At 46.5% G+C, this 25,843-nt stretch overlaps 1 protein-coding gene across 2 annotated transcripts in view; it reads right to left on the bottom strand.

The window, feature by feature from the left end:
* GLG1 (golgi glycoprotein 1) overlaps positions 1-25,843 on the bottom strand; it is a 619,378-nt gene that overhangs the window by 516,745 nt on the left and 76,790 nt on the right. For both annotated transcript variants that reach the window (XM_069217558.1, XM_069217559.1), the window contains exons 3-4: positions 21,970-22,056; positions 16,306-16,521 (exon numbers count right to left, since the gene is read on the bottom strand). In XM_069217558.1, the coding sequence (XP_069073659.1) occupies positions 16,306-16,521; positions 21,970-22,056 (303 nt within the window). The remainder of the gene's footprint in view (positions 1-16,305; positions 16,522-21,969; positions 22,057-25,843) is intronic.

A 25,843-nucleotide genomic window follows, 5' to 3' on the forward strand; every position in this document is an offset into this window, starting at 1 on the left:
GGACCGGAATAACCGCTCCAATTCGAAACATTGGAACCAACGCCTGAATGTCCTGAATCCACTGAGGCGGAGGAAAGGCTCGATTCAATGTTGTATCCAGTACTGCCCCTATGAACAGGAGGCGCTGTGAGGGCTCTAGGTGATATTTGGGCACGTTCACCAAAAAACCCAGGTCGAACAACAACTGAGTGGTCGACTGAAGGTGATGCAACACGAGCTCCGGAGACTTGGCTTTGATCAACCAGTCGTCCAGATAAGGAAATACTGCTATCCCCTTCCTTCTGAGCTCCGCTGCAACCACCGACAACACCTTCGTGAAGACTCGAGGTGCTGAAGTAAGACCAAACGGGAGGACCGCAAACTGATAGTGCTGCGACCCCACCACAAACCGGAGATACTTCCTGTGCGACTTGAGAATCGGGATATGAAAGTAAGCATCCTGCAAGTCGACAGAAACCATCCAATCTCCATTGCTCAGCGCCAAAAGCACCTGAGCTAGGGTCAGCATCTTGAACATTTCCTGTTTGAGGAACCAATTCAAGATCTTCAGGTCCAGGATTGGCCTCAACCGACCATCCTTCTTGGGAATCAGAAAGTATCTCGAGTAACAACCTTGACCCCTTTCCTGCTCTGGAACCAACTCCACTGCACCTTTTGAAAGGAGGACTTGAACCTCCTGTTCTAACAGGAGGTGTTCTTCTGAGCAATAAGATGGGCGGGGCGGAAACACCCGAAAGGGTAGGGTATAGCCTTTTCTCACAATGCTGGTAACCCAGGAGTCTGATGTTATGACCTCCCACTTGTGGAGAAAATTCAGTAACCTCCCCCCTACAGGAGTGGAGTGAGAAGGAATTGGCGGAAGGCTAAGGCTGCTTCCCATGCTGCACCCCTCCAGAGGATGAGGAAGAGGCAGAGTGCTGCTGAGTGGCTCCCCTGGTAGGGACCCTACCCCTCCCTCTGAAAGATCTATAGGAGAGAGCAGAGGTGGGTTGCTGGAATTGTCCTCGAAAGGAGGAGGAGGAACCACGACCAAATCCTCGAAACCTCCTAAAAAAATCTGGAGGAAGTTGAAGAAGGGGCTTGCAAGCCCAACGACTTGGCAGTGGCCCTACTCTCCTTAAACCTTTCTAAGGCCGAATCCGCCTTGGCGCAAAAAAGCTTGTCCCCATCAAAAGGAAGGTCTAATAGGGTTGATTGCACATCAGAGGAAAATCCAGAGCTACGAAGCCAGGCCTGCCTCCTCGTAGCCACAGCAGTGCCCATTGCTCTAGCAACCGACTCAGATGTATCCAACCCAGATTGAATAACCTGGGTTGCAGCTGCCTGAGCATCAGAGCCAAGGCTCAATAATTCCTGAGGAACCTCTTTGTGCGTCAATTTAATCTTGTCCATCAGGGCGTAAATGTATCTCCCTAAGATGCATGTAGCATTGGTGGACTTCAACGCTATGCTACACGATGAGAAAACCTTCTTGGATGACATGTCCATCTTCTTAGAGTCTCTATCCGAGGGTACAGTTGGAAAGGACCCAGGAGCAGATCGAGCGGAGCACAAAGCCTGGACCACCAGACTTTCAGGTGTTGGATGCCTGGAAAGAAAGCCTGGGTCAGCCGGTGCAACCCGATACCTCCGAGACACAGATCTATTGACGGCCAAAGACGACACCGGCTTCTTCCAGACTTCCATAATGGGGTCCAGTACTGCTTCATTGAAAGGCAAAAGTGGCTCTGCAGATGTAGAGGCAGAGTGCAACACTTCCGTCAAGATGTTCTGCTTGGCCTCAGTCACTGGCAAAGGGAGGTCCAGAAAGTCAGCCGCCTTTCTAATGACAGAATGAAAAGAGGCTGCCTACTCTGTGTAGTCCCCAGGTGATGACAAGTCCCATTCAGGGGAGGTGTCTAGACCACTAGCAGTGTCAAGTCCATGGAGACCCTCACGAGAGTCCTCAATCTCTCCTTCCTCCAAAGTTTGACTCCTGTATTCCTGTTCTTCCAGGAGGCGAAGAGCAAGCCTCCTCGAATGAAGCCTCTCCTCTAACCTCAGCGTTGACATGGCGTCAGCGGACATCGAAGATGGACGCCGATCCTTGGATACGTCAGACGCCGGGTCTAAAGGCACCATGGTTTTCTTCGGCGCCGAACATGGAGCCGGACGGAGTGAAGACTGTCCCTGAGTCGGAGGAGGTCTAGTCAGCGTTGCTGGCTGAGACGTCGAAGCCACAGGAGCCGAACCCACGTTTCCCAGGGGAAGAAAGCACATAAAGGGTGCCGGTCGAAGTGGAGCCGAAGCACCCATGTTGAAGGCCAAAGGTCTTGAAGGACCAGCCGGTCCACCACCTGGAGCCATCTGTTGGAAGATGGAAAACATCGCATTCAGAAATGCGGTACTATCAGCTCCAGGTGCCGGGAAAGCCGGGTACTGAGGTGCCTGGTTAGAAGGAGACATCGACACCGGTCTCGACGTGTGTATAGACGGAGAAAAAACCTGAGGCTGCGGAACCTTGAACACTGAAGGAGGATGAACAGATGACATGGGTGAAGTCGGTGAAGCCGGAGAAGGTAACGGCGTCGTCGGCTGGGGAGAGACAGTGGGACTGTCGAGTTGATGGTGACCTCGATCGAGACCTCTCCCTACTCGACCAGCGCCGGGAGTCCCGATGATGCCGATGAGACTTCGGTGACGACGACTTTCGGTGATGTCTCTTCTCCTTTTTCGATTTCGCAAGAAAAAGTTTAGCCTCACGTTCTTTCAGGGCCTTAGGATTCATATGTTGACAAGAATCGCACTTATCAACATCGTGGTCAGAACTAAGACACCACAAACAGTCAGAATGTGGGTCCGTTACCGACTTCTTGCCACCACACCCACGGCAGGGCTTGAATCCTGACTTTCTTTGCGACATTGTAATGTCTCAAAGGGAAAAATAGCCAAAAAACACACTAACTGTCGATACAGCAACAGTAGCTCCCTCGAAGATAACCGTTGCGAATGGCACGGAAAAAAGGGAACGACGTCGGCTAGGACCTCTTATTGCCTGTATGACGTCAGACAGCGTCGCGTGGGCAATTGTGACATCCTCGTCGACGTGCAGAGGCTAGGAAGAAGATTTCCGTCGAATGCTGGCGCAATGGGAGTATTCATTAGGTGAGGAATCCACAGGTAGTTGTATACATCAGAAAGGAAGGGCATAATGTTTCCCCACAATATTCAGCACCCAAGAGTCAGATGCGATTAACTCCATTCGTGGAGAAAACGGGTTAACCTTCCCCCTATGGGAGAAACACAATGTAAAATGGAGAGAAAACTAGGGCATCTTTCCTTAAAGGGCTCCCCCAGGGGAAGAGGATGAATTGGAAGGCGGATGAGTGGCTCCTCGCATCCTAACCCTCCCCCAACCTCTAGAAGACCTGTAGAGAGGGTTGGCAGGCTGCTGAACGCTGAGTTGTGGCCTTGCACAGAAAGGACCACCGGCCAAAACCCCTGAACCTTTGAAAAGAGCTGAGGGGTGTAGAGGATGACGTTTGGAGTCCCAAAGACCTCACAGTAGCCCTGCTGTCTTTAAATCATTCTAAAGCAGTCTGCTTTGGACCCGAACAACTTCTCTCCATCAAAAGGAAGGTCCATAAGAGTGGTCTCAACATCTGTGGAGAAACCAAAAGCACCGAGCCAGGCATGTCTCCTGGCTGCCACTGAAGTGCCCATTGCCCTGGCAACCGAATCAGCCGTGTCCAAGCCAGATTAAATAACTTGCTTGGCTGCCGCTTGACTGTGCAACAGGAGTTTACCAAACTGTCCCTGCACATCCTGAGGCAATCTTGGCACAACACCTCTCACCAAGTCCATCAGGACATGGATAAACCTCCCCAACACACATGTAGCATTGAGACTTCAAGGCCATACTGCACGAGAAGACCTTTTTACCTGTTTGCTCCACACGCTTAGACTCTGAAGGAGTCACAGGGAACGAACCAGGAACAGACCTCGCAGAACAAGAGGCTTGCACCACCAAGCTCTCAGGCATTGGATGCTGTGAAAGAATGCGCAGAGCCCCTGGAAGAACTCTGTACCTCCTAGCCACAGTCCTGGAAACTGCTGGAGCCCACACCAGGCCTCCTCCAAATGAGACAATGGGCTCAACAAGGGCATCATTAAAAGGGAGGAGAGGCTCAGAAGACTTAGCTGATAGATGTAACACCTCCGTTAAAATGTTTGTCTTAGTCTCAGATGTTAGCAAAGGGAGGTCTAAAAACTCAGCAGGCTTTCTTATTACACTGTGGTAAGAAGCTGCCTCCACTGTGAGCTCTCCAGGGGATGAGAAATCCCACTCAGGGGATGTATCCAAGCCACTTGCAGAGTCTAGGCCTTGAAATTCACCCAGACTCTTGCTGATACTCATGCTCCTCCAAGAGCCTCAAAGCCCTTCTCCTCGCCCTCAGTCTAGACTCCAAACGCGGCGTTGACAGAATTAGCAGTCGTCAACGACATCCGCTTCAAAGCCGATGGACGCTCCAGCAGAGGAGACGATGGAGACACTGTGGGTCAAACGGGATCCATCTGGTGCCGGCATAGGAGTGGTCAGCATCATCCTCCAGGGTGGCAATGTTGTAAGGAAATGCCTCCTTGGCATGGTTACCCCCTGACTTTCTGCCTTTGCTGATGCTATGTTTTGAATTGAAAGTGTGCTGAGGCCTGCTAACCAGGCCCCAGCACCAGTGTTCTTTCCCTAAACCTGTACTTTTGTATCCACAATTGGCACACCCTGGCATCCAGATAAGTCCCTTGTAAATGGTACCCCTGGTACCAAGGGCCCTGATGCCAGGGAAGGTCTCTAAGGGCTGCAGCATAGCTTATGCCACCCTGGGGACCCCTCACTCAGCACAGACACACTGCTAGACAGCTTGTGTGTGCTGGTGAGAACAAAACAAGTAAGTCGACATGGCACTCCCCTCAGGGTGCCATGCCAACCTCACACTGACTATGCAGTATAGATAAGTCACCCCTCTAGCAGGCCTTACAGCCCTAAGGCAGGGTGCACTATACCATGGGTGAGGGCACCAGTGCATGAGCACTGTGCCCCTACAGTGTCTAAGCAAAACCTTAGACATTGTAAGTGCAGGGTAGCCATAAGAGTATATGGTCTGGGAGTCTGTTTTACACGAACTCCACAGCACCATAATGCCTACACTGAAAACTGAGAAGTTTGGTATCAAACTTCTCAGCACAATAAATGCTCACTGATGCGTGTACATTTTATTGTAAAATACACCCCAGAGGGCACCTTAGAGGTGCCCCCTGAAACCTTAACCGACTATCTGTGTAGGCTGACTGGTTCCAGCAGCCTGCCACAACCGAGAGAGGTTGCTGGCCCCATGGGGAGAGTGCCTTTGTCACTCTGAGGCCAGTAACAAAGCCTGCACTGGGTGGAGATGCTAACCCCTCCCCCAGGCAGGAGCTGTCACACCTGGCGGTGAGCCTCAAAGGCTCACCCCTTTGTGCCAGCACTGCAGGACACTCCAGCTAGTGGAGTTGCCCGCCCCCTCCGGCCACGGCCCCCACTTTTGGCGGCAAGGCCGGAGAAAATAATGAGAAAAACAAGGAGGAGTCACTGACCGTTCAGGACAGCCCCTAAGGTGTCCTGAGCTGAAGTGACTAACTTTTAGAAATCCTCCATCTTGCAGATGGAGGATTCCCCCAATAGGATTAGGGATGTGACCCCCTCCCCTTGGGAGGAGGCACAAAGAGGGTGTACTCACCCTCAGGGCTAGTAACCATTGGCTACTAACCCCCCAGACCTAAACACGCCCTTAAATTTAGTATTTAAGGGCTTCCCTGAACCTAAGAATTTAGATTCCTGAAACTACAAGAAGAGGACTGCTGAGCTGAAAAACCCCTGCAGAGGAAGAACAGAAGACACCAACTGCTTTGGCCCCAGACTTACCGGCCTGTCTCCTGCCTTCCAAAGAAACCTGCTCCAGCGACGCTTTCCAAGGGACCAGCGACCTCTGAATCCTCTGAGGACTGCCCTGCTTCAAGAAAGACAAGAAACTCCTGAGGACAGCGGCACTGCTCCAAAAGAACTGCAACTTTGTTACAGAGGAGCAGATTTAAAGACCCCTGCAAATCCCCGCAAGAAGCGTGAGACTTGCAACACTGCACCCGGCGACCCCGACTCGACTGGTGGAGAACCAACACCTCAGGGAGGACTCCCCGGCGACTCCGAGACCGTGAGTAACCAAAGTTGTCCCCCCTGAGCCCCCACAGCGACGCCTGCAGAGGGAATCCCGAGGCACCCCTGACCGCGACTGCCTGAACCTAAAGTCCCGACGGCTGGAAAAGACCCTGCACCCGCAGCCCCCAGCACCTGAAGGAACTGAACTTCTGTGCAGGAGTGACCCCCAGGAGGCCCTCTCCCTTGCCCAGGTGGTGGCTACCCCGAGGAGCCCACCCCCTTGCCTCCCTGCACCGCTGAAGAGACCCCTTGGTCTCCCATTGAAATCAACAGAGAACCCGACGCTTGTTTGCACACGGCCGCCCCCGCGCTGCTGAGGCTGTACTTTCTGTGTGGACTTGTGTCCCCCCCGGTGCCCTACAAAACCCCCCTGGTCTGCCCTCCGAAGACGCAGGTACTTACCTGCTGGCAGACTGGAACCGGGGCACCCCCTTCTCTCCATTGAAGCCTATGTGTTTTGGGCACCTCTTTGACCTCTGCACCTGACCGGCCCTGAGCTGCTGGTGTGGTAACTTTGGGGTTGCTCTGAACCCCCAACGGTGGGCTACCTTGGACCCAAAACTGAACCCTGTAGGTAATTTACTTACCTGCTAAAACTAACAATACTTTACCTCCCCCAGGAACTGTGAAAATTGCACTGTGTCCACTTTTAAAACAGCTATTTGTGTTTTACATGGAAAGTATATATGCTACTGTAATTATTCAAAGTTCCTAAAGTACTTACCTGCAATACCTTTCAAATGAGATATTACATGTAGAATTTGAACCTGTGGTTCTTAAAATAAATTAAGAAAATATATTTTTCTATAACAAAACCTATTGGCTGGATTTGTCTCCGAGTGTGTGTTCCTCACTTATTGCCTGTGTGTATGTACAACAAATGCTTAACACTACTCCTTTGATAAGCCTACTGCTCGACCACACTACCACAGAATAGAGCATTAGTATTATCTCTTTTTGCCACTATCTTACCTCTAAGGGGAACCCTTGGACTCTGTGCAGGCTATTCCTTACTTTGAAATAGCACATACAGAGCCAACTTCCTACAAATGTCATCGGCACCTTCACCCGGATAGAAGGGTACAAACTGAGCCTGTTTGTACAGCGACCAGCTAACTCAGCATGAATGCTAATGGACCCGTGGGACCAGCAGGCACACCAGTGGGGACCATAGCTCTGTTAAAAATGCTTAACATAGCATTGAGGAACGCTGATGGATCCACTCCCGGAGCCGGGAAGTCCGGAAACCTCTGCTCCTCCTGAGGCGCCTGAACGGACTCCGGTGCCTCCACACCAGACTCCCGACCGGACACAGGAGAAAACTGAGCCGTAGGGTTCACTGGGGCCTCGGAGATCTCTACCAACGCCACGCCGGATAATCTTGTGGACTCTGAGGCATCACAGTAGGACTGATCTCCCACACCGCATGGTGCCGTCTCGGAGGTGGCCGAGACTGATCCCTGGAAGAACGGTGTCTAGATCAGAGCTGAGTCGCTTCTTATGCGACCCGGAGGACTTATGCGAAGAAATATCCCTCGCCTTTGATCTTCGATGACCCCTTTCGTCCTTCTTAGCTTTCGCCAGGAAGAGCTTAGCCTCTCTATCTCTCTCCTTCAAGGCCTTTGGGTTCATCCGCTGGCAGGATATGCATCCCTCTACATCGTGGTCTGAGCTCAGGCACCATAAGCAACACCGACATGAGACCCCCAGCACTCATAACAAGGCTTAAATCCGATTTTTTTAAGGTGGAGACATTGTAACGCTCAACTACTCCTTGAAACATTAGGTGTACGAGAGGTAGGAAAAAAACCTGTTCGCATCGAAGGCGCGGAAAAAAGGGAACCGACGGCAGCGAGGACTTATTACCACGATGACGTCAAACAGAGTTGCGTGTGGAGCCGTGCAATTGTGACGTCCTCATCAACGTGAGGAGATAGGAAGAAAATTTGTCGAATGCTAGCGCATTGGGAGGATTCATAAGGTGAGGAATCCACAGGTAGTTGTATCCATCAGAAAGAGCATTACCGAAGGTAATTAACTTGTTATAATTTATACACCTAACTGCCAATTCCTACCCTTGACAATCGATCCTGACCCCCTTCCACACCTTAGTGTCAGCCTGTATTCCTGCCTCACTTTGCCCCCAAACAGGATCCTGTCTGCCCGCGAACAGTGTTCCACATCATGGCCGGGGTCAAGCGCTGATAAGCGAAGATGGCCATTTATTGGGAATGGATTGAGTGGGGGGAGGGGGTTCTCGCTCGCAGAGGCACCACCTGACGCTGCAGGGACCTGCTGAAGGCCAATGCCTCCCCCCAGACGCAGAGGTAGATCAACAGTCTGGGGCAGCCTGGAGGTGACTACCAGGTCCCCAAGCCTACATTTTCAGGATTATCTGTGGTGGTGAAGCAGGAAATGGAGGGCGAGGTCCTCTTAGTGGGAGCCAACACAATGGCCAAAGAAACCAAAGACGTCCAAGCAGGGCAAGATGGGTTGATATACCAAATCAATAGAAACTCCCTCCCCATCGACAGCTCGGGAGCTGCCTTGCCCAAAGTTGCAGAATTGTTGGTGGCCATCCAATAATGCAGGACAGCCTTAGAAACTAAAGTAGGGAGAAGTAATCTCTGAAGTTTTCACTCCAGCAGCAGGAACTCTGGAATGTCATGATAGAATGACAGAAGAATAAATATTGGAACTTGAGGACACTGCACACTCATGGAAAAGACCTAACCACCATCAAAACACTAAGGGCCTGCGCTGGAAGGGTGGTGATGGTGAAAACAGAGCATGAAATACATTGACTTCGTAGGCTTTCCATAGAGAGTGGAGGGAACCAACCCCCTAGCTTTTCTGGAGAACTGGATCCCTACAGAGCTCTCAGCACACTTTTTCAACTTTCAGGATCGAGATGTGATACAAAGAGGCACGCCGACTGAATAAGCTGAAATGATTCATCGACCCTCATGCTATTCCCAGACTATTCTTGAGAAGTGCAGAAACAATGTCCCTCCTTTGATGCTGTTAAGGTGAAGCACTGAGCAGTGCAACTTCAATACATGCTCTTCCCTGCCAAATTGAAAGTGATCGTCCACAATAAGGCGCAATTCTTTGGAACACCTGAAGAGGCATGTGATGGATGGAAGAGAAACCTTCCTCAAGACCCACATTGGGGACACCTGAAGAGAGAGAGTTCACACAGGGGCCGAAGCCGTGGACCTCAAAATGTAAATGCAGACCCCGAAGTCTGTGGACGTTGAGACGAGACTCCACTGAAGCCTTCTGGAACTGAACTCTGGGAAAGTCACTCTTCCGAATCCAATGTAAGAAAATCCAGACAAAGGGAATCAAATCCCACACAGGAAAGTGATGAAGGACTAGCTACACAGATCCCTATGAATGAGAAAGATGTCACCTCAGAATGCCATCCCCACCTATACCTGTTTCTACATCTCAAGTGAATGAATGGTGTGAGTGTAGAGAGACAGCCAAGTTAAAGACTGAGGGCCAGATGTAGCAAAGGGTTTTTCCCATTCTGTGTCAATGGGAAAATGTGGTCGTACATACGGTCCTAAGTTCCTTAAGATCCTGGGCCTAGAGTAAATGTTGGAGTGGTGCAGCTGTCACTGACTGCACTGTAGCACAGAGAGTGATTGTATGATACCATAATGCACATGTTTCAGTTTACATAGAGTTTGTGAAGTGGGTGGGCGACAGACCTCTCAGGCTTGGTCTTGGGACATAGGTACAATAGTATGATGTGTGAGTATGTGGTTGGAAGATCGCAGGGAGCTGGGGTAGGGAGGGGTATAGAGTTAGATATTACTTTATTGTATTGGTTGTGGTTCTTAATGTTTGTGTGTTCGAAAGACAGGAGGGTGGTCCATAACTGAACTTCTAATCATTCATACAGGAATAATTGATAGGCAGTAATTTAGACATGACACATACTACTGTCTGACAGGGGAACCTGCTCCGTCTTTACATGGAATGTTAAAGGGTTAGGCAACAAAGCCAAGCCTGGCTGGTAACTATGTTTATTAGACGTCAAAATCCAGATATTGTTCTCCTACAGGAGGGAAACCATTGTCAATTTTGCACGCAGGATTCACCTTTTGCACAAGAGGGGTAGCAATTCTGGTCTGAAAGATACCCACTTTTCATGTATTAAGGTCATGGATAGATCCTAATGGGACTTTTGCTGCGGTCCAGGAGAACAGAAGAGGTCATTCACAGTAATGTGTATGCAACACCACCAGCCCCAGTGCCCCTCCCCCTCCCCATCCCCCCCCCCCCCCCCCCCCCCCCCAAACCCACTGGGGAGCTACAGGACCTTGAGAGGCACAACCTGACACAAAAAGAGTATCACCCATCCATATCTCCCGATATTGAGGCAACTCTAGGTCTGTAACATGAGTTCACGACAGACTAGGCATGCCCCGGCTACCTAGCCACCCAACATCACCTCTATGATGCAGGCGATTAAGCAGGGAAATTGCTGGCATGGCTAGGCTGCTGTGAAGTGGAGGCACAGTGGGTGCAACAAATTGAAGGAAAGTAAGGTAGAATATACACAGTAGACAGTCAGACAGCAGGAGAGTTTGCCCGATTTTATGAGACCCTTTAAAGAGACAGACCTTTGTCAGGACAATAACAAATTGAAGAAAACCTTGCCTAAGTGGACATTGCCATCATATCACCTGCAGATATCCAAGCCTTGGATGAGATTTCAGAGGTATGTGCAGCGGTGTAAGCTGAATTATAGCAAAACCCCATGACCTAACAGCCTTCTGGCAAAGTTCTCTAAACGACAGCTGGACCTTCTGGCACCTTACCTATATAAGCTTCATGTCGTGGCCCTACAAGAAGGAATCATCCTACATGATCAACATTAACTAGCTACTTTGGTAATACATAAAGCCATTGAGAGTAGGAGGGGAAGGCTTTCAATATCTAGATACCTAAACTACACTAGACCAAGAGAAGAATATAAACCTTAATGTTAAAATTACACTGAAACTTCCAAGCAGATTCAGCTCAATGGAGGGCCTTGCCTCATGATACTAGGTAGGGCAGCTATGTTTAAAATGATTACCCTACCGAAATTCTTCTATGCCTTCCAAATACTTATAACATACCATACCAGCAGATATATTTATCAAAATTGAAGATTAACTCCGTAAGTTGTTATGGAATGAGGCACACCCTAGAATAGCCCTCCACACTTTGCATCGAAATGTGTATAATGGAGGCATAGCACTCCCAGATATCAGGGCATATTACTGGGCCTGCCACCAGCTCATATTAAATGAATGGGAATACACAGACAGGAAACACCCCACATATGCACTAGAAAAACCCCAATACCCAAGTACTATCTCCCTTACCTTTATGGGGGACGAGGACACTCCTCTTGGTGACCCAAGCTACAATCCTAGCATGGCATAATGCAAACAGATGTATACGATGGGCCAATAAAATCACTCAGGAAACCCCACTATGGATAGGGTATAGCCTTAAAGAACTTGGGAAGATGAAAGGTTCAAAACATGGGATAGCATAGGTACTTATTTGGTGGGTGACTTGTCCTTATGTCCTTTTTCTTCCCTCCATAATGAATATCAACTCCACAACATTCAATACTTTAAATATATTCAGCCCAGACATGCCTGGGGAAGGGCGAAGTCTATAGCGAAAGACAGCCTGGAATACACACCTTTAGAAGGGAGACATATATAAACACAAAAACCATAAACCTCATACCCGACACCTTAAAGAAATTGAGGCTCACATGGGAGGAGGCCGCCCTAATGTTCCCCAGGGAAGATTACATTAAATAGATATTGTGACTTATCCAGCTCAAAATCCTATACAGAATTTATTGTGATAGGGCATGCCTCCATAAAATGGGAAGAGCAATGTCCTCTGATTGCTTATGTTGCAGGGACAGAGGGGAGACTTATTTCAAACATTATAATCATGCCCGAGCATGTGCTCCTTTTGGAAAATTATCTTGGTTGAACTGGGTAAAGTGGTGGCGGTTCTCAAAAACGATCCCAAGTATACAGTTCTTGGTATCCTTACTGATGTAGGACCTCTCCCAGGCAAAACTACTGTTTTGTAGCCTGGGATTAATGATTGTGAAGTGAGACATAGCCATATATTGGGGAGCCCTAAAATCACCTATCCTGGGGGAATTGAGGAGGGGAATGGACTAGTGCATGGCTTCTGAGTAGGTCATGTACTGAAACAGACGCTGTCCACGCAAATTTGAAAAACAAAATATGGGGTTGCTGGATCAAATATTTTGACTGCTGTACTCCCCCGCCCAACACATATGCTGTTCATTGCTTGCTGGATCAACTGCATAATCTGCTCCTTAGTCAGCCATCTAGAGCAAGATCAATCTACACCTTTACTCTCTATCAAAAGAGAATTTGCAGGAGTGTACCACCTTCTTGAACTTCCGGAGGACTTTGACAGCAAAGACTACTTCTCGCTGGAGAGACCTCAGGAGCTAGTCTGCTACTTGGAGCAGGACTTACACAAGGTCTGAGACTTCTAGCTGTGTTCAGCAATGTAGAGCATTGCAGTCTTGGATCGCACTCGGGTGCATGAGGGAGCACTCAACGCGTAACTGACTCTCGCCCCAAACCTAAGCATCCCGGTGCGTGTCTGAGACAGACATCTGTTTTCTGCAGTCACTGCATGTATGCAAGCCTGTTTTGAGAGGGGACACTGTTCCCTCGCACAATGGAGTACGTTTTAGAGGTCATAGAAAACAGACAAAAGTGGAAGTAAAACTAGAGCTCCAGATCCAAGTTTGAAGGCACAGAAAGGTACTACGGCCAGCACACAGGGTGACAAAAGCGGGATTCGCTCTGTCACTCCAGGGCGGAAAGTAGCTTATGTGCAGCCACACAGTCCCACCTAGCAGGAGCACTGCTATGAAAGGTTTCCAGATCCAGTACTGTGCCTGGAGAATTTTCTTAAGAGACAAATGTGCAGTTAAAAGTGCCTGTCAGAATTTAACATACTGCCCTGGGATTTAGGGATTAAATAGGCAACACTTCAGAAAGCTAGAGGGGTCCATCCACCAGTTCTGATATGAAACAAAGTGAAAAATCTGCACCCAAGCCAGGAACCTGTTGCAGCTACTGCTTCCTCAAATATCGCTGGAGGTACCTCATCTGCTATGCGGTGTGAGGACCCTAAAAGGATGCACAGATTGCAGCTTTAGTCTGACATTAGAATCATCGGCCAAAAATCAACTATCCTGAGGTAAACAGAAGGCCTTCATAAAGTTTGCATCAAGAATCTCACCAATTAAATAGCCTCTCTGAGACTTCTGGATGCTTATGGTAAAGCTCACCACTCCACTGGTTGTGGAGAAGATGTATCTGCTGGTGTTGTAAAGAAGACTCACCTGCTGGCTGCAGTGTCAGGCCTTCAGCCACCAGCCAGCAACGTACAGAAATATATGTATTCACGACATCCACAGCAAAGCTGTCATGACGTTCTGTATCTTCATAAACAAGCATGCGGCTGGCAGTCCAAACAGGATGACTGCAAGCTTTAGGGTCTGTTGTGATCACCAACTAATGAACAGAGGGGAGATGTTTGAAGAGGAAATTGGACAAGAAAGACAACTGGCTGGTGGGGACTAGCTCTTCTGCCACTGCTGATAAAGCATTATTGGGACTGCATAGCCCTAGAATAACCACAGAACTTCCAATACTGTTGGTGGAATTACCGTGTCACTGTGCAGTGGAGGTAAGGTCTAGAGCATAACCCTTAATACAATTTTTCTTTATACATGCCAGGGAGGAGTCTTGCCTTCTCACTGAACGGCCACTCCCTAGGAAAAAGCATGCTCATCAGTGTAGCCTGGACATCCACAGAAAATCCTGTGGAACTCAAAGCAAAGCATGTTTAGTCAGTGGGACAGTGGTACCCACATATCAAGCAATGGTGCCTGTGAAGTTGAAGCAACATTTCAGGATCTATTTTGATGCATCCAGGATATCATTCACCAGACCAGAGAAAAGATTCTTCAAATGATCTAGCATCCTGACAATCATACATTTGCCAGTTCTTATAAAGTCCTGACATACTGGCCTAAAAAGCAGGTTGCATTAGTGATGTGAACAGACAAGTGATCAAATGCAAAAGCCTTGTGTTGCAAGGTGTCCAGCTTTTTGGGAGAGCACTAGGGTGGGTGTTCAGGTATTAGATAGAATATTAAGTCTGAACAACCAGACCATAGTGGTGACTGGTGTGAGGACAAAGTGCATGTCTAGCAGAGTAGGCCTATGGCATCTGGCAATCTGCCTATGGACCCCTGGGCCCAAAAAAGGGTTTCCACCATGCACTAATTACAGGGCTAAGGAAAGTGACTGGAATAAAGGGATTCACAATCTAGGGAGGACTGCAGGATTTCTGTCAAAATCTAGACTTCCTTCCATAGAAGGAAACGTAACCTTTAAGGCCTCCACTGCCTTCCAAAAAACGGTTATAAAAGGAGCCCTCCTTCAAATGCTGGGCCAGAAGAGTAGAAAATGTACCTTTCTGGCCAAATATGTAAATCACTGGCATTTTGTAAGAATAAATAAATGTTGGTATCAGTATTTTAAAGATGGCAGGAGTCACTCTACATGTACCCGGAGTCCCTGCCCTTCATAGCCATGCCATCTGACCCAGAAGTCTCCTCTAAGTAGACCAAACTTTGAGCTTATGGGAGATGCCTTCAAAACGTTTCATCATAAAAATTCTCCTTGACCGTCTCCCTTGTAATGCCATTAATTCTTTCCTGTATCCTCCTTGGGCGGCAATAGTCAGCTTCATTATAGACTTCCCGATCATGACAATCTGGACTGTCTTTAGATTATTCAATGCTGAGGCAGGTGTCTGTGGAGGCAAGGTGTTGGTAAGCATCAGTATCACAGCCACTGCTGTCACCAAGCCCATAGACAAATACCAAGAGTTCACTACTACACATTATGCAGACAAAATATTTACAGTATGAAAAGGATTCCTTTTATCCCTATGAAACAGTTATTGTGATACATGAAATTAGAGCTCTGCCATTTGTACCTCTACAACTTGGTTATCTGGGCTTGATAGACCCCCAAGGCTACTGTACTGTGTGTAATAAAATGAAATAAAATATTCTCCTATGTCAACTGTATGCAGCAGTCCGATGTGATTGATCAAAACCAACTTAAGCGCAATGTGGACCATAAGGATTCAAAACAGCCCTTGCTCAATGCAGATCAAGTAATAAGGTGACAGGCCATTAGGTTGTCACAAATGGCACCTCTAGAGCATCAAGGAGGAGGAATTACTGCAGGGAGTTTAGACTAAATCTTGAGAAGGTGCTAAACAGTGGTTGAAATGGTAAATCTGTGGGTCTTTTGCACTAGGCAGATTTGCGAGAAGACCACTTTTAAAGATTAATGGCAACTTGCTAACATGGCTCCAAAGCAATTTTGTAGTTTTTAAAAACATAAAAGGGATCATTTAGAGTGTATCAGACTTGTGGTAATAGTAAGATTATGCAAATAATTGAGACGTTATTGTAAATTAATCTTTAAAATTAGTAATATGATGAAAATACTTTTACAGTTTTAAAATGGATTCTAGTTTCTGCTTCCTCTGGACTGAAAAGGATTTCCTTCATTTCTAAAGTCATTACACATTTGAACTATAATTAGTGAAATCATGTTGTAGGCTGTCAGCTACACACATACCACATTTTTTTTAATACTTTGCCCGCCTCTATATAAAGGCCTCTGTTTTCGGGATGAATCTGTTGTACAGCAGATGTTCAACGTAAGTAAATGAAATTAGGGCCTCTTCTCAATGCTACAACTGTAAATGTTTGTCAATAAATGTTTAACTGCCAATGTACCAATAGGCTCTTAATATGCTCATAATCGAAATCAGTTAGACTCTGGTCTACCTAAAGGATTTTGCAATGAAATACAAATGAAAGTTTTAATTGACACAGAATATAAATCCACTCAAAAGATTAACTTTTCAGATCAACCTCAGGAAGACAAAGCATGAAGCAGTACCTTCTCGCCAGGGTGAATGCTGCCACACCGCAGTTTATTGATGTCATTCTTGCAGTCGTTCATAAAGCCACATATCAGACGATAGTCACTGTAAATGATGGCAGTCATCTTGGTGATATACTGATGGCACTGGTACTCTGTGATATTCACTCGATGGTCAACCAAGCAGGATACCAAGTAGCCCTTTCCAGGTGGCTCATTTGCACATTCTTTAATCTGTTGAAAGGTGGACATTTTTCTGAACTTTTTTTGCTTGCATGAGGTAAAGACTAGTTTTACAATTTAGTAAATTTGTTTGGTGGGTGTGGGCAATTTTCTGTGGCACACCCTACAATCACACACATAAGTACAACTCATTTTTACTAAAGTGAATAATGGGAAAACTAGGTCTCAAAAAAGCTGCACTCCAGGAATCACAGCTTCTCTTTTATGTAGCTTCTAGAAGGCATTGCAAAAGAATGCAGCAAAAGCATTAGGTTACTTACCCTGTAGGTATCTGTTTGTCGGCATGTAGTAGTGTAGATTCAAATGCTCTGCATGCTCCTGCCTCCTTGTGTTGGGTCTAGAGCGTTCCAAGTAATGAAATAGAGTGACTCCTCCTCTTGGTGATATAGCATATGGGCATCAACTCCTTTGTTAGACTGGTTTGTTAGACTGTTTTCCAGCAGAAAAGGAGTGTAAGGTAGGAAAGTATAGAGAAAGAGGTCAATGCAGAAAGTAAATACATATGTACTGATCTATACAAGAATAACATAAGTGCAACGGGCACGGGCGTCGGGGGGGGGTTGGTTTTTCAGGCGCATGTGAATCTACAGCACTACATGCCACAAACAGAGGGGCTTACATGGTAACATAATCCGTTCAATGGCATGTGTGGCTGTAGATACACATGCTCTGTATAGAACAAGGCAGTCCCTTCATAAAAGCAGTGACTAGCCTGTAGGAGTTGCAGTCGACTGGAAAAGTAAAAGTAGCACAGCTTGAGCTACATTTGATTGTTGGCGTGCTAGAACATTAACAGTAGTGTTTTGTGAAAGTGCGTGGAGTGGACCATGTAGCTGTCTTACAAATGTCAGCTATAAGAATGTTTCCGAGAAAATCCACAGTTGCACCCTTTTTCTTGGTAGTGTGTGCTCTAGGGGTAACAGGTAACTGGCTCTTGGACTTCACATAACAAGTTTGTATACACTTAACTATTCATCTGGCTATGCCCGATTTGGATATTGGTGAGGTGGTGAAAAACCAACAAAGAGTTGCTTTGTTTTCCTGAATTCTTCAGTCCTGTCAATATAGAACATGAGTGCTCTTTTGACACTGAGTGTGAAGGGCTCTTTCTGCAAAAGAGTCTGGTTTAGGGAAAAAGAATAGTAGTTCAATAGACTGGTTAATGTGAAACTGCGAAACCACTTTAGGGAGAAATTTAAGGTTAGTGTGAAGGACTTCTTTATTACCACTGAAGTGGACATGAATGAAGTGGCTCAAATGGGAGACCCCATGAGTCTGGTGAGCACAATGTTAAGATTCCACAACTATGCAGGAGCTACCCTAGGTGGAATTACATGTTTGAGACCTTCTATGAAAGGTTTAATAACCAAGATTCTGAACAAGGAAATATGTTGTCTGTTCTGTAGAAATGCAGCTATAGTGGCGATATGTAGTCAAATGGAAGTGTAGGCTACATTTGCTTATTGTAAGTGGAGCAAAAAACAAGAGAACTCTTGAACTGTAGCGTTCATGGGATCAATATTTTTAGGTTGGCAGTAGCAAACAAAACGTTTCCATTGTGCAGCATAGCAGACTTTAGTAGTGGATCTACAGGCTTCTTTGAGAAAGTCCATAAATTTGTTAAAAGCCCAAGTACTCAAACTCTATGACCTCAGGAACCATATCGCAAGGTTGAGTGATTTGGGGTCTGGAAGTTTGATTAGTCCTTGACCGAGTGAGAAGATAGGCCTGTTGGGCAGCTTCTCTTGAGGGACAACAGAGATCCAGGAGGGTGGTGAACCATGGCAAATTTCCCTGATCAATTCATCCATACAGCATTACCCTTGAGTAAAGGGTTTGGAAACTGAGGCGAAACTCCTGCATTTTGCATTTTCTGCTGTGTTGAAAAGGTCTACGTGAGGAGTTACACACTTTGCAAAGTATGACTGAAGGACTTCCCACTAGTGATCGTGTTGCTGCATCCTTCTGAGCATGTCTGCAAAGTCGTTTTCTGTCCCTGGCAGTTACTCTGCACCAGGTGAAGGTGATGAAGGGCCCACTTCCATATGGTCTGAAAGGGCTGTGAGAGTTGAGAAGATTGTCTCCCCACCACGTTTCTGTAATTTATACGTAGCTGTCATGTTGTCTGTGTGGACTAAGACAACCTTGTGAGACAGATGAGGAAGGAATACTTTCACAGGGCTAGAAATACTGCTTGAAGCTTGAGGTAACTGATGTGTGGGGACTGGAGATCGGGATCCCATGGACCCTGTACTGTGAGGTCTTCAAGCTGAGCACCCCAACCTGTGAGTGATGAGTCTGGTTAATGTGACATGAGGCACAGGGTCTATAAAAGGCTGCCCCTTCAAGAGGTTATTGGTGTTCCACCACTGAATAGAACGGGGAGTCTGGCGGTCTAACACTAGACCTTCCAGGTAGCCAGGTGACTGAGACCATTGGCGAGACAAACACTATTGTAGAGGATGACTGTGTAGTCTGGCATGTGGAACGATAGCAATGCAAGAGGCCATCATCCCCAACAGACACACAATGGTCCTGCCTGTGTAAGTATGGTTCTCCTGAAACTGGGAAAGGAGGGTCAAAAAATTCTGGACACAAGCAGGTTTTGGTATGCCAACACTAGCTCTGCATTCAAAATGGCCCCTAACTAAGGTTGCACCTGTAGAGGCTGAAGGTGAGATTTGGAACACCGGTTTTAGAGGAGTCTGGGGAAGGTGGAGGTAGTCTGCTTGGCAGTGGAGGGGGGTCTGCGGGTGGCAGTGCTCTTTCCCCCTCCCTCTGTTAGTACCTCTATAAGAGCCTCTGTAAAAACCTATAGTGTGAGTGGATTGAGACTGCCTAGGATGGGAGGTAGACTCAGAGGTGAAGGATTTGTATGAGCCTCTGAACCCAGGGCGACGAAAAATGCATCTGTGTAGGGGACTGAATGTATTTAACAGTGTTCATGCTTTCTTAAAATAAATTTTAAAAAAATAAATAAAATAAAAAAACGTGTTACCACCTGGGGTCCAAATAGGTGCTCCTTATCAAAGGGCATACTGAGGACTGCCTGCTGTACCTCAGGTTTAAAGCTGGAGCCAAGCATGCCTCAGGAGAAGAACACAAGTGTTAATGCCGCAAGCTTCTGTGTCTGCAGCATCCAGGGTACACCTAATGGAATTACTAGAGATGACCTGCCCCTCTGACTATTCGCCGACCCCTTTTACTCGCCTCATCAGGTAGGATTTGGAGGAGCTCCTCCATTTCCTCCTAATGAACCCAGGCGAACCAGGCTCGTAAGGCTTGGGAGTTGGACACACCAACAATATGCAGGATGTGCCACAACTCTTGCCTGCAGCAGCAATATTTCCTACTCTCATTCTCAAGGGGAGAAGAGTCCACAGTGGCCTGACTATTCACCCACTTACGATTTGTTAGTATGGTGGAACTTGAGACCTGATATAAAATGGGTCAGATGGGATTGCCTTGTACTTTTTATCCACACCTGGTGTTATAACCCTAGTCCGGACAGGCTCCTTAGAAAATATTGCCTGCATGGCGAAGCAAGCCTGGGAGCATGGGGAGATATTGTATGTCCCAATGAGTGGAAGTTAGTGCAGCAAACAGGAAGTCCTGCTCAATGGGGTCCTTATGCAGCTCCACGTTGTGGAACGCAACTGCCCTAGCTACTACCTGTAGTAAGAGGTATGTCCTCAGGAGAAGAGGGGCATGCAAGGTAGAGGTCAGGGTCATTAAAGGAAATAGGGTCAGGGTAACTGCGCCCCAAGGGTTTGTATCATCCAGAGCCCCACCTAAACCCCCCAGTGGAAAGCAAAGGAGAACCATGAGGTGTGTAATCCCCTAGTAAGGGTGAAGTGGGGGAATGGGGAAGGGAAGGGGCATTGGTGAAGATGGAGGAAGTGGAGAAGGTCCACGTGGTGGGCTGGCAGGTTTGTCATTGGTCCTCCTTTTAGCAAGGGCAGGAACGTCCAAAGCCTCCTTGAAGGTTTTCTCTCTTGGGGAGCGGAAGAGTGGCAATAACCGTACTGTATTTGGAGGCAGCGCTGACAAACGTCCATAGTTTCCAAAATTGGCTCGATCAGAGAAAGGGTGGTGGAAGACTGGCCAGAGACTAGTTGGAGGATTTCAGTTCCAAAGATCTTGCCGCCGAAGATTTGTCATGTGGTTTGGTCGACAATGTAGTGGAGGCTGAAAACTGCCAACTCGGTCCAGAGGCTCAGATAAAAACAGGAACGATCTCTTGGTCTGAGAAAATGGAGGTCAATGCCAAGGACGCAGGGTTTTGGTGCAGAACCAGAGGGCGGGGCATTCAAAGCAGACTTTCAGTACCAATCATGGCCTGGTAGTAGTGGAGGGCAGACAAAAGTCTTTTTTAAAGTCTTATGGTGGGCAGCAGGGGCCACGGTACTCACGCACTGGGCAGAAGTAATTTTGTGGCTTTTTATGTCAGGCTGGATGTCAGAGTCAAAGGTATCCTGAAGAGAGGGCCTCCTCCTAATCCTTCTCCTGTGCAGGTTCCTCTCTGGAGAGGTCTGGGTGTCATCCAGTGTCTTTTGGGCCATCTCCAGCCGATGAGTCCCAAGTAGTTTTCTTGGAGCAGAAGGACTTACAAGCATTGCAGTCAGCCTGATGATGATCCGGGTGGAGAGGCAGAGGTTGCACACAAGATGCTGGTCAGTGTGCGGAAATGTGGAGTCTGTTCCATCAGGAAAGCATTTCTGTTGCTGCCATGTGGAAGGAAGGCCCAAGGGAGGCTCTAGCAACCCGTAAAGCAGTCGGTGCCTGACCCAACAAAGACAGCAATAAAATGCGAAAGCGTGAACGAGGACACCGTCAAAATAAAGAAAGGTTGAAAGAAAACTGAGCCAAATTGAATCTATTGACTGAGCGAAGACATGTCCGAACCTGATGACAGAGAGAAAACAAAGGAGTCGGCGCCCTGGTGCAATAATTCCTAGAGGGGTCACTCGATCTTGTGACTTGGAACACTTCTTCGAAGAAAAACATGCACCACTCTGGGCTCAACACTAGATGGCAGGAGTATGCAGAGCATGTGTATCTACAGACACACATGCCATCGAACACCCAGCTCTCATTCTCAACACAGGAGTAACTTCATGGAAACTAGACAGTCTTAAAACCACCACAAAGAATTGGAGCCTCTGGAAAAATTTCAGAAGACCAAGGTCATCAAAACCCCAGCAACCTTCACAAAGGGCTACTATATTACACACTTTGCAAACCAGCATCTGCCTCACCAAAAGCTGAAAACATCCAATGCGATAGCACAGGGAGCATTTCATTCTGAAGCAACAGCATACTTGAGAATATCACCCACAGAGTTCCAAACTAATGACAAACCATATGTCCACAAAATGCCTGCTTCACACTCCACAGCCACATGCAAATATATTGATCAAGTTTTATGGAACTGCTCACCTCTGTGATGGTAGACTTGCAGACCTCACGTGCCACAGACTCAAATTTTGGATCAGTTGTAAGGTTTAGCTTGTAGTTCCATAATAACTAGTAAAGCAAACAAAGATGTTTTAGCAACCATTCACTCCAATGGGTGAACAAAAACCCCATAGGTAGATTCATATTTACATTACATACGAAAAAGGCATGACATTTCTTTGAGTTGATGCCATTCTTAAATGTAGTTGTATATGGTTTCAGAATGCACAGATTTTCCATTGTTTATCCATAAGGAAAACCTCCCCGAGGCATATCATACCAACATTACTTTTTACACAGACATACTTCAATGTATAAACCTTATAAGTGATATACAAGATAATTTATTTGAAATTTCCAATACTCTGAACCGGTCTTTAAAAACCAGTAGTCCATATCAGAACAATGGAATTCTTTTAAGTTTTGTAAGCAGTTATAGTATCCTTACCTTCTGCAAGAGGTAGAAGTAGAGCTAAGGAATTATCCATTATGTGGATATTCCTTCCAGTTAAAGCAAAACTTTGTATGTATTAATACTTTAATGCGCCTCTTACCAAGGGCCACGCATAAGATTTACAACTTGAATGATTTTGTTCTCATTTCTGGAGTAATAATGGTTGCCATCTAAACAGTATAAATTGCTATAAATGTATTTAGAGCACAATACCATGAGTACTAACTACTTTGCAGGCATCCATGCACTTAGAAATTAGTGTTGGTATAATCAATCCATTAGGGAACTTCCTTTTAGACTATTTATATGCCCAAGTTCCAAGTGGATTATACAGTGTTATCCCTTTTCAGGTACTAGATTTTCAATTGCAATGGCCTTCAGACACTTCAGAAAAATTGCTGGAAACGAAGACTTCCGCTTCAGTCAAAACATCTGGTTTCCCTACATAATGCAACTTTAACCTCAGTGGCGCAATGAAACTAGAGCCCCCGCAAAGCATATGGAGGACCTCCTCCCACCTCTCCCATCCCCCCTACTTCCCCCCCCCCAACCACCCAACCCCCACATGACCAGCAGGAGCTGCGGGGTTAATGTTACACCATTGAGTTACCTCCCAACCAGAATAGGACACATGCACGACATGAATGACTGTCAAAGAAAAGGTATTTTTGGGAGGCCAGTCTTGTGGCTGGATGCGGACATACTAAAGTGGCAGAGGCGTATCTAATTGGTGAATGGGGAAGGAAGATAACCTGAGTAAGTGTTTCACAAAAGAAAGAAATCCATGTATTCTTAACTTTGTCATTCTAAGTGAGTTTGTTATGACCAGACAAACAGTCAGACTTTTCATTTTAGGGGGCGGTAATACTGAAATGTGTGTCATAACGTTCGTCTCCTCACTTAATGACCCTAGAGATAATAAAAACGTAATACCCCTCAGCATTAAGACAAAGCCAAACAAAGTATTTGCAATGCAATAGGTCTCGCATTTACTTTAGTTGGAGCCATTGTAAATTTATAATTGGAATTTTCTCTAGTGCATTTTTACAACTCTGTATGTTATTTGGGCTGCCAGATCAAGACCCTTTTTCAAGTACTTTCTATTTTTGAGGGCCGGTCAGGCTCAAGCTAGGGTAGCTCTAATGTTTTTTTGGCTGGAGATTTTAATGCTAAACTGCACCATTTCTACCTGCATTTTTCCTTTTCTACCAGTGGACTTTGCCATGGCCCATGAGGGCCCGGAGGACGAAGGAAGGCTGCTGATCAACATGCTTGGGCAAGATGGCCTCTGCAATCTCGTTGAGTTGGCGGGGGATTCTCTCAGTAGCCTCCCCACCTTTGTAGAGTGGGCAAGGGGACTAAAATTAATTATATATTTACTTCTAAATCCCTTTGTCACCTTTTAACAGGAGCAGGGGGGGGGGGGGGGGGTGTTACATAGTACGCGACCATAACACAACTGAAGTGAGGTTGGTTATGCAAACTGCTGCTCCTCCCTATCTGGAACCACCAGTGTGACAGGATTGTTCCCAAAAGATAAGGGACGCTGGCTGCAATAAAGTCCCGATCCTCAAGCTGCAAAAGAATTTAATAAAGACAAGCCTGGCTATGATTTTAGATTCCTTGCTATCGTACTAAGCCCCAGCTGAGGCAGTTCTGACCAATTTCCAGATCTTAAACTCTACTATCAGATCCATTATGTTTGACCTGGCTGGGCCCTCTAGAACCTCTGTAGCAGGATGGTTTGACAATCTGTAGACTGGCAAGTAAGCAATTGCATAATGCCCTCAAGATGAAGCCCAGGAACCAACAACTTCTTAAGTCAGCCAGGGCTGCCTACAAAGTAGCAGTGGAAAATAGAAAGCAAGTCCTTAAGGAAGAAATGTGGGAGAAGTTATTGAGCACTTGTCATTTGGGGGACACAAGGGGGTTTGAGTATTATCAATGGGAAGCCAGCCTATCACGTTTCTCCCGGCAGAATAGAGACACCGCCACAAAGTGGGTAGCACATTTCAAGAAGTTGTACTAGCTGGGTGTTAAGGTTCCCTCGACCACAGTCGAGGCATCACCACCATTCCCGCTGGGCACCGATTTTGCAATAGAGGTCAAGCTGGCCATTATGGGTAGCCCTTCTAACAAAGCCCCAGGGCCCGACAGCGTCACTATGGAGCTCTATAATTCTAGACTCTTGTAATGGTGGGGAGCAACCCAATTTTACCACTCCTCCAGATCTAGAAGCTAAAATGTCTGCCAGTTCTCTTATATGGGGGCAGCTATCTGGGAATATCTAAAATGCCAGTCCATTCAACAGGAAGAAAAACGATTTTGAAGAAGGCTTTTGGGCCTGGGTCCCTCAAGCTCCAGCTTCTTCGTACACAACAAACTAGATCTTGACTATGCAGAAGACATTGCGAAAATTGCTTCATTGCTATTATGGATTACTGTTTGGAGTAGAGAGCACACTGCTTTCAATAGAGAGATCATTGAAGACTGCTTTGGCTGTGAGCAAGGTCTCAAAACCCCGTGGTTAAATTATATTAAAGGGATTAGTTCCCAAATAGGGCTCTCTGATTTGTACCATAGCCCACAGCAGGTAACCAGGAGTGACAGAATGTTAGTGAAGGAGCAATTTCTTCAGCAGGCCAGAGAACGTAGAGATTGGACAATCCATCTTCGAGACACATTTTACTCCAGAAAACTACAGACAGCGCAGAAGCGTATATCGCCTTTGTCAGAAATTCGTGGGACAGATTGCTTCTTACCAGATTTAGGTTTGGCATCATGAGGATCAATCTTTCCTTTCCCTCACTTGGCCTCTATCAGGTCTTGCCCTTGAGATGGTGCCTTGCTCCAGACTCTTGAGCAAACACCCAGGAGGAGATTTTTAACACCAATCCTTAAAGCGTATGGCTTCATACAATTTAGACCTGCCTTTCTTTATCTTCAGCTGCTAAATGACCACACTGGGGCTTGGCCAGTATTGTCTTTTCTGTAAAGTGCCCTGTTTTGGAATAAAGTGATGAATTATGGTTTTTAGTATAATGTTCTGCTATTCTATTTTATGTGCTTAGCAATGAAAAATGACTTTTTTTTAGTTACCTATTTAGCAGTCTTCCTATGATGTATAGATTTTAAGAAATGGTTTTAACTGGATTGTGTGTTCTGTTTTTTAAGTGGTCCTATGGTTTTCTATGGTATGGTTTTAACTGCATTATGTGTGTTCTCTTTTTACGTGGTTGTGCTTTTATGATTGAATTATCTTTATTTTGATGATAAATATAATCAATATAACTGGACTTCTTTTGCCACAATAATTGGTCAACCCTGCTGCATATCTTAGTCCTTTCTGCAACAATTCCAGTGGCCTTGCATTTAACTAAAGGGCTAGTAGGCCTTTTTGGA

This window comes from Pleurodeles waltl, chromosome 12, assembly GCF_031143425.1.
Source record: "Pleurodeles waltl isolate 20211129_DDA chromosome 12, aPleWal1.hap1.20221129, whole genome shotgun sequence".
Taxonomy (NCBI): domain Eukaryota; kingdom Metazoa; phylum Chordata; class Amphibia; order Caudata; family Salamandridae; genus Pleurodeles; species Pleurodeles waltl.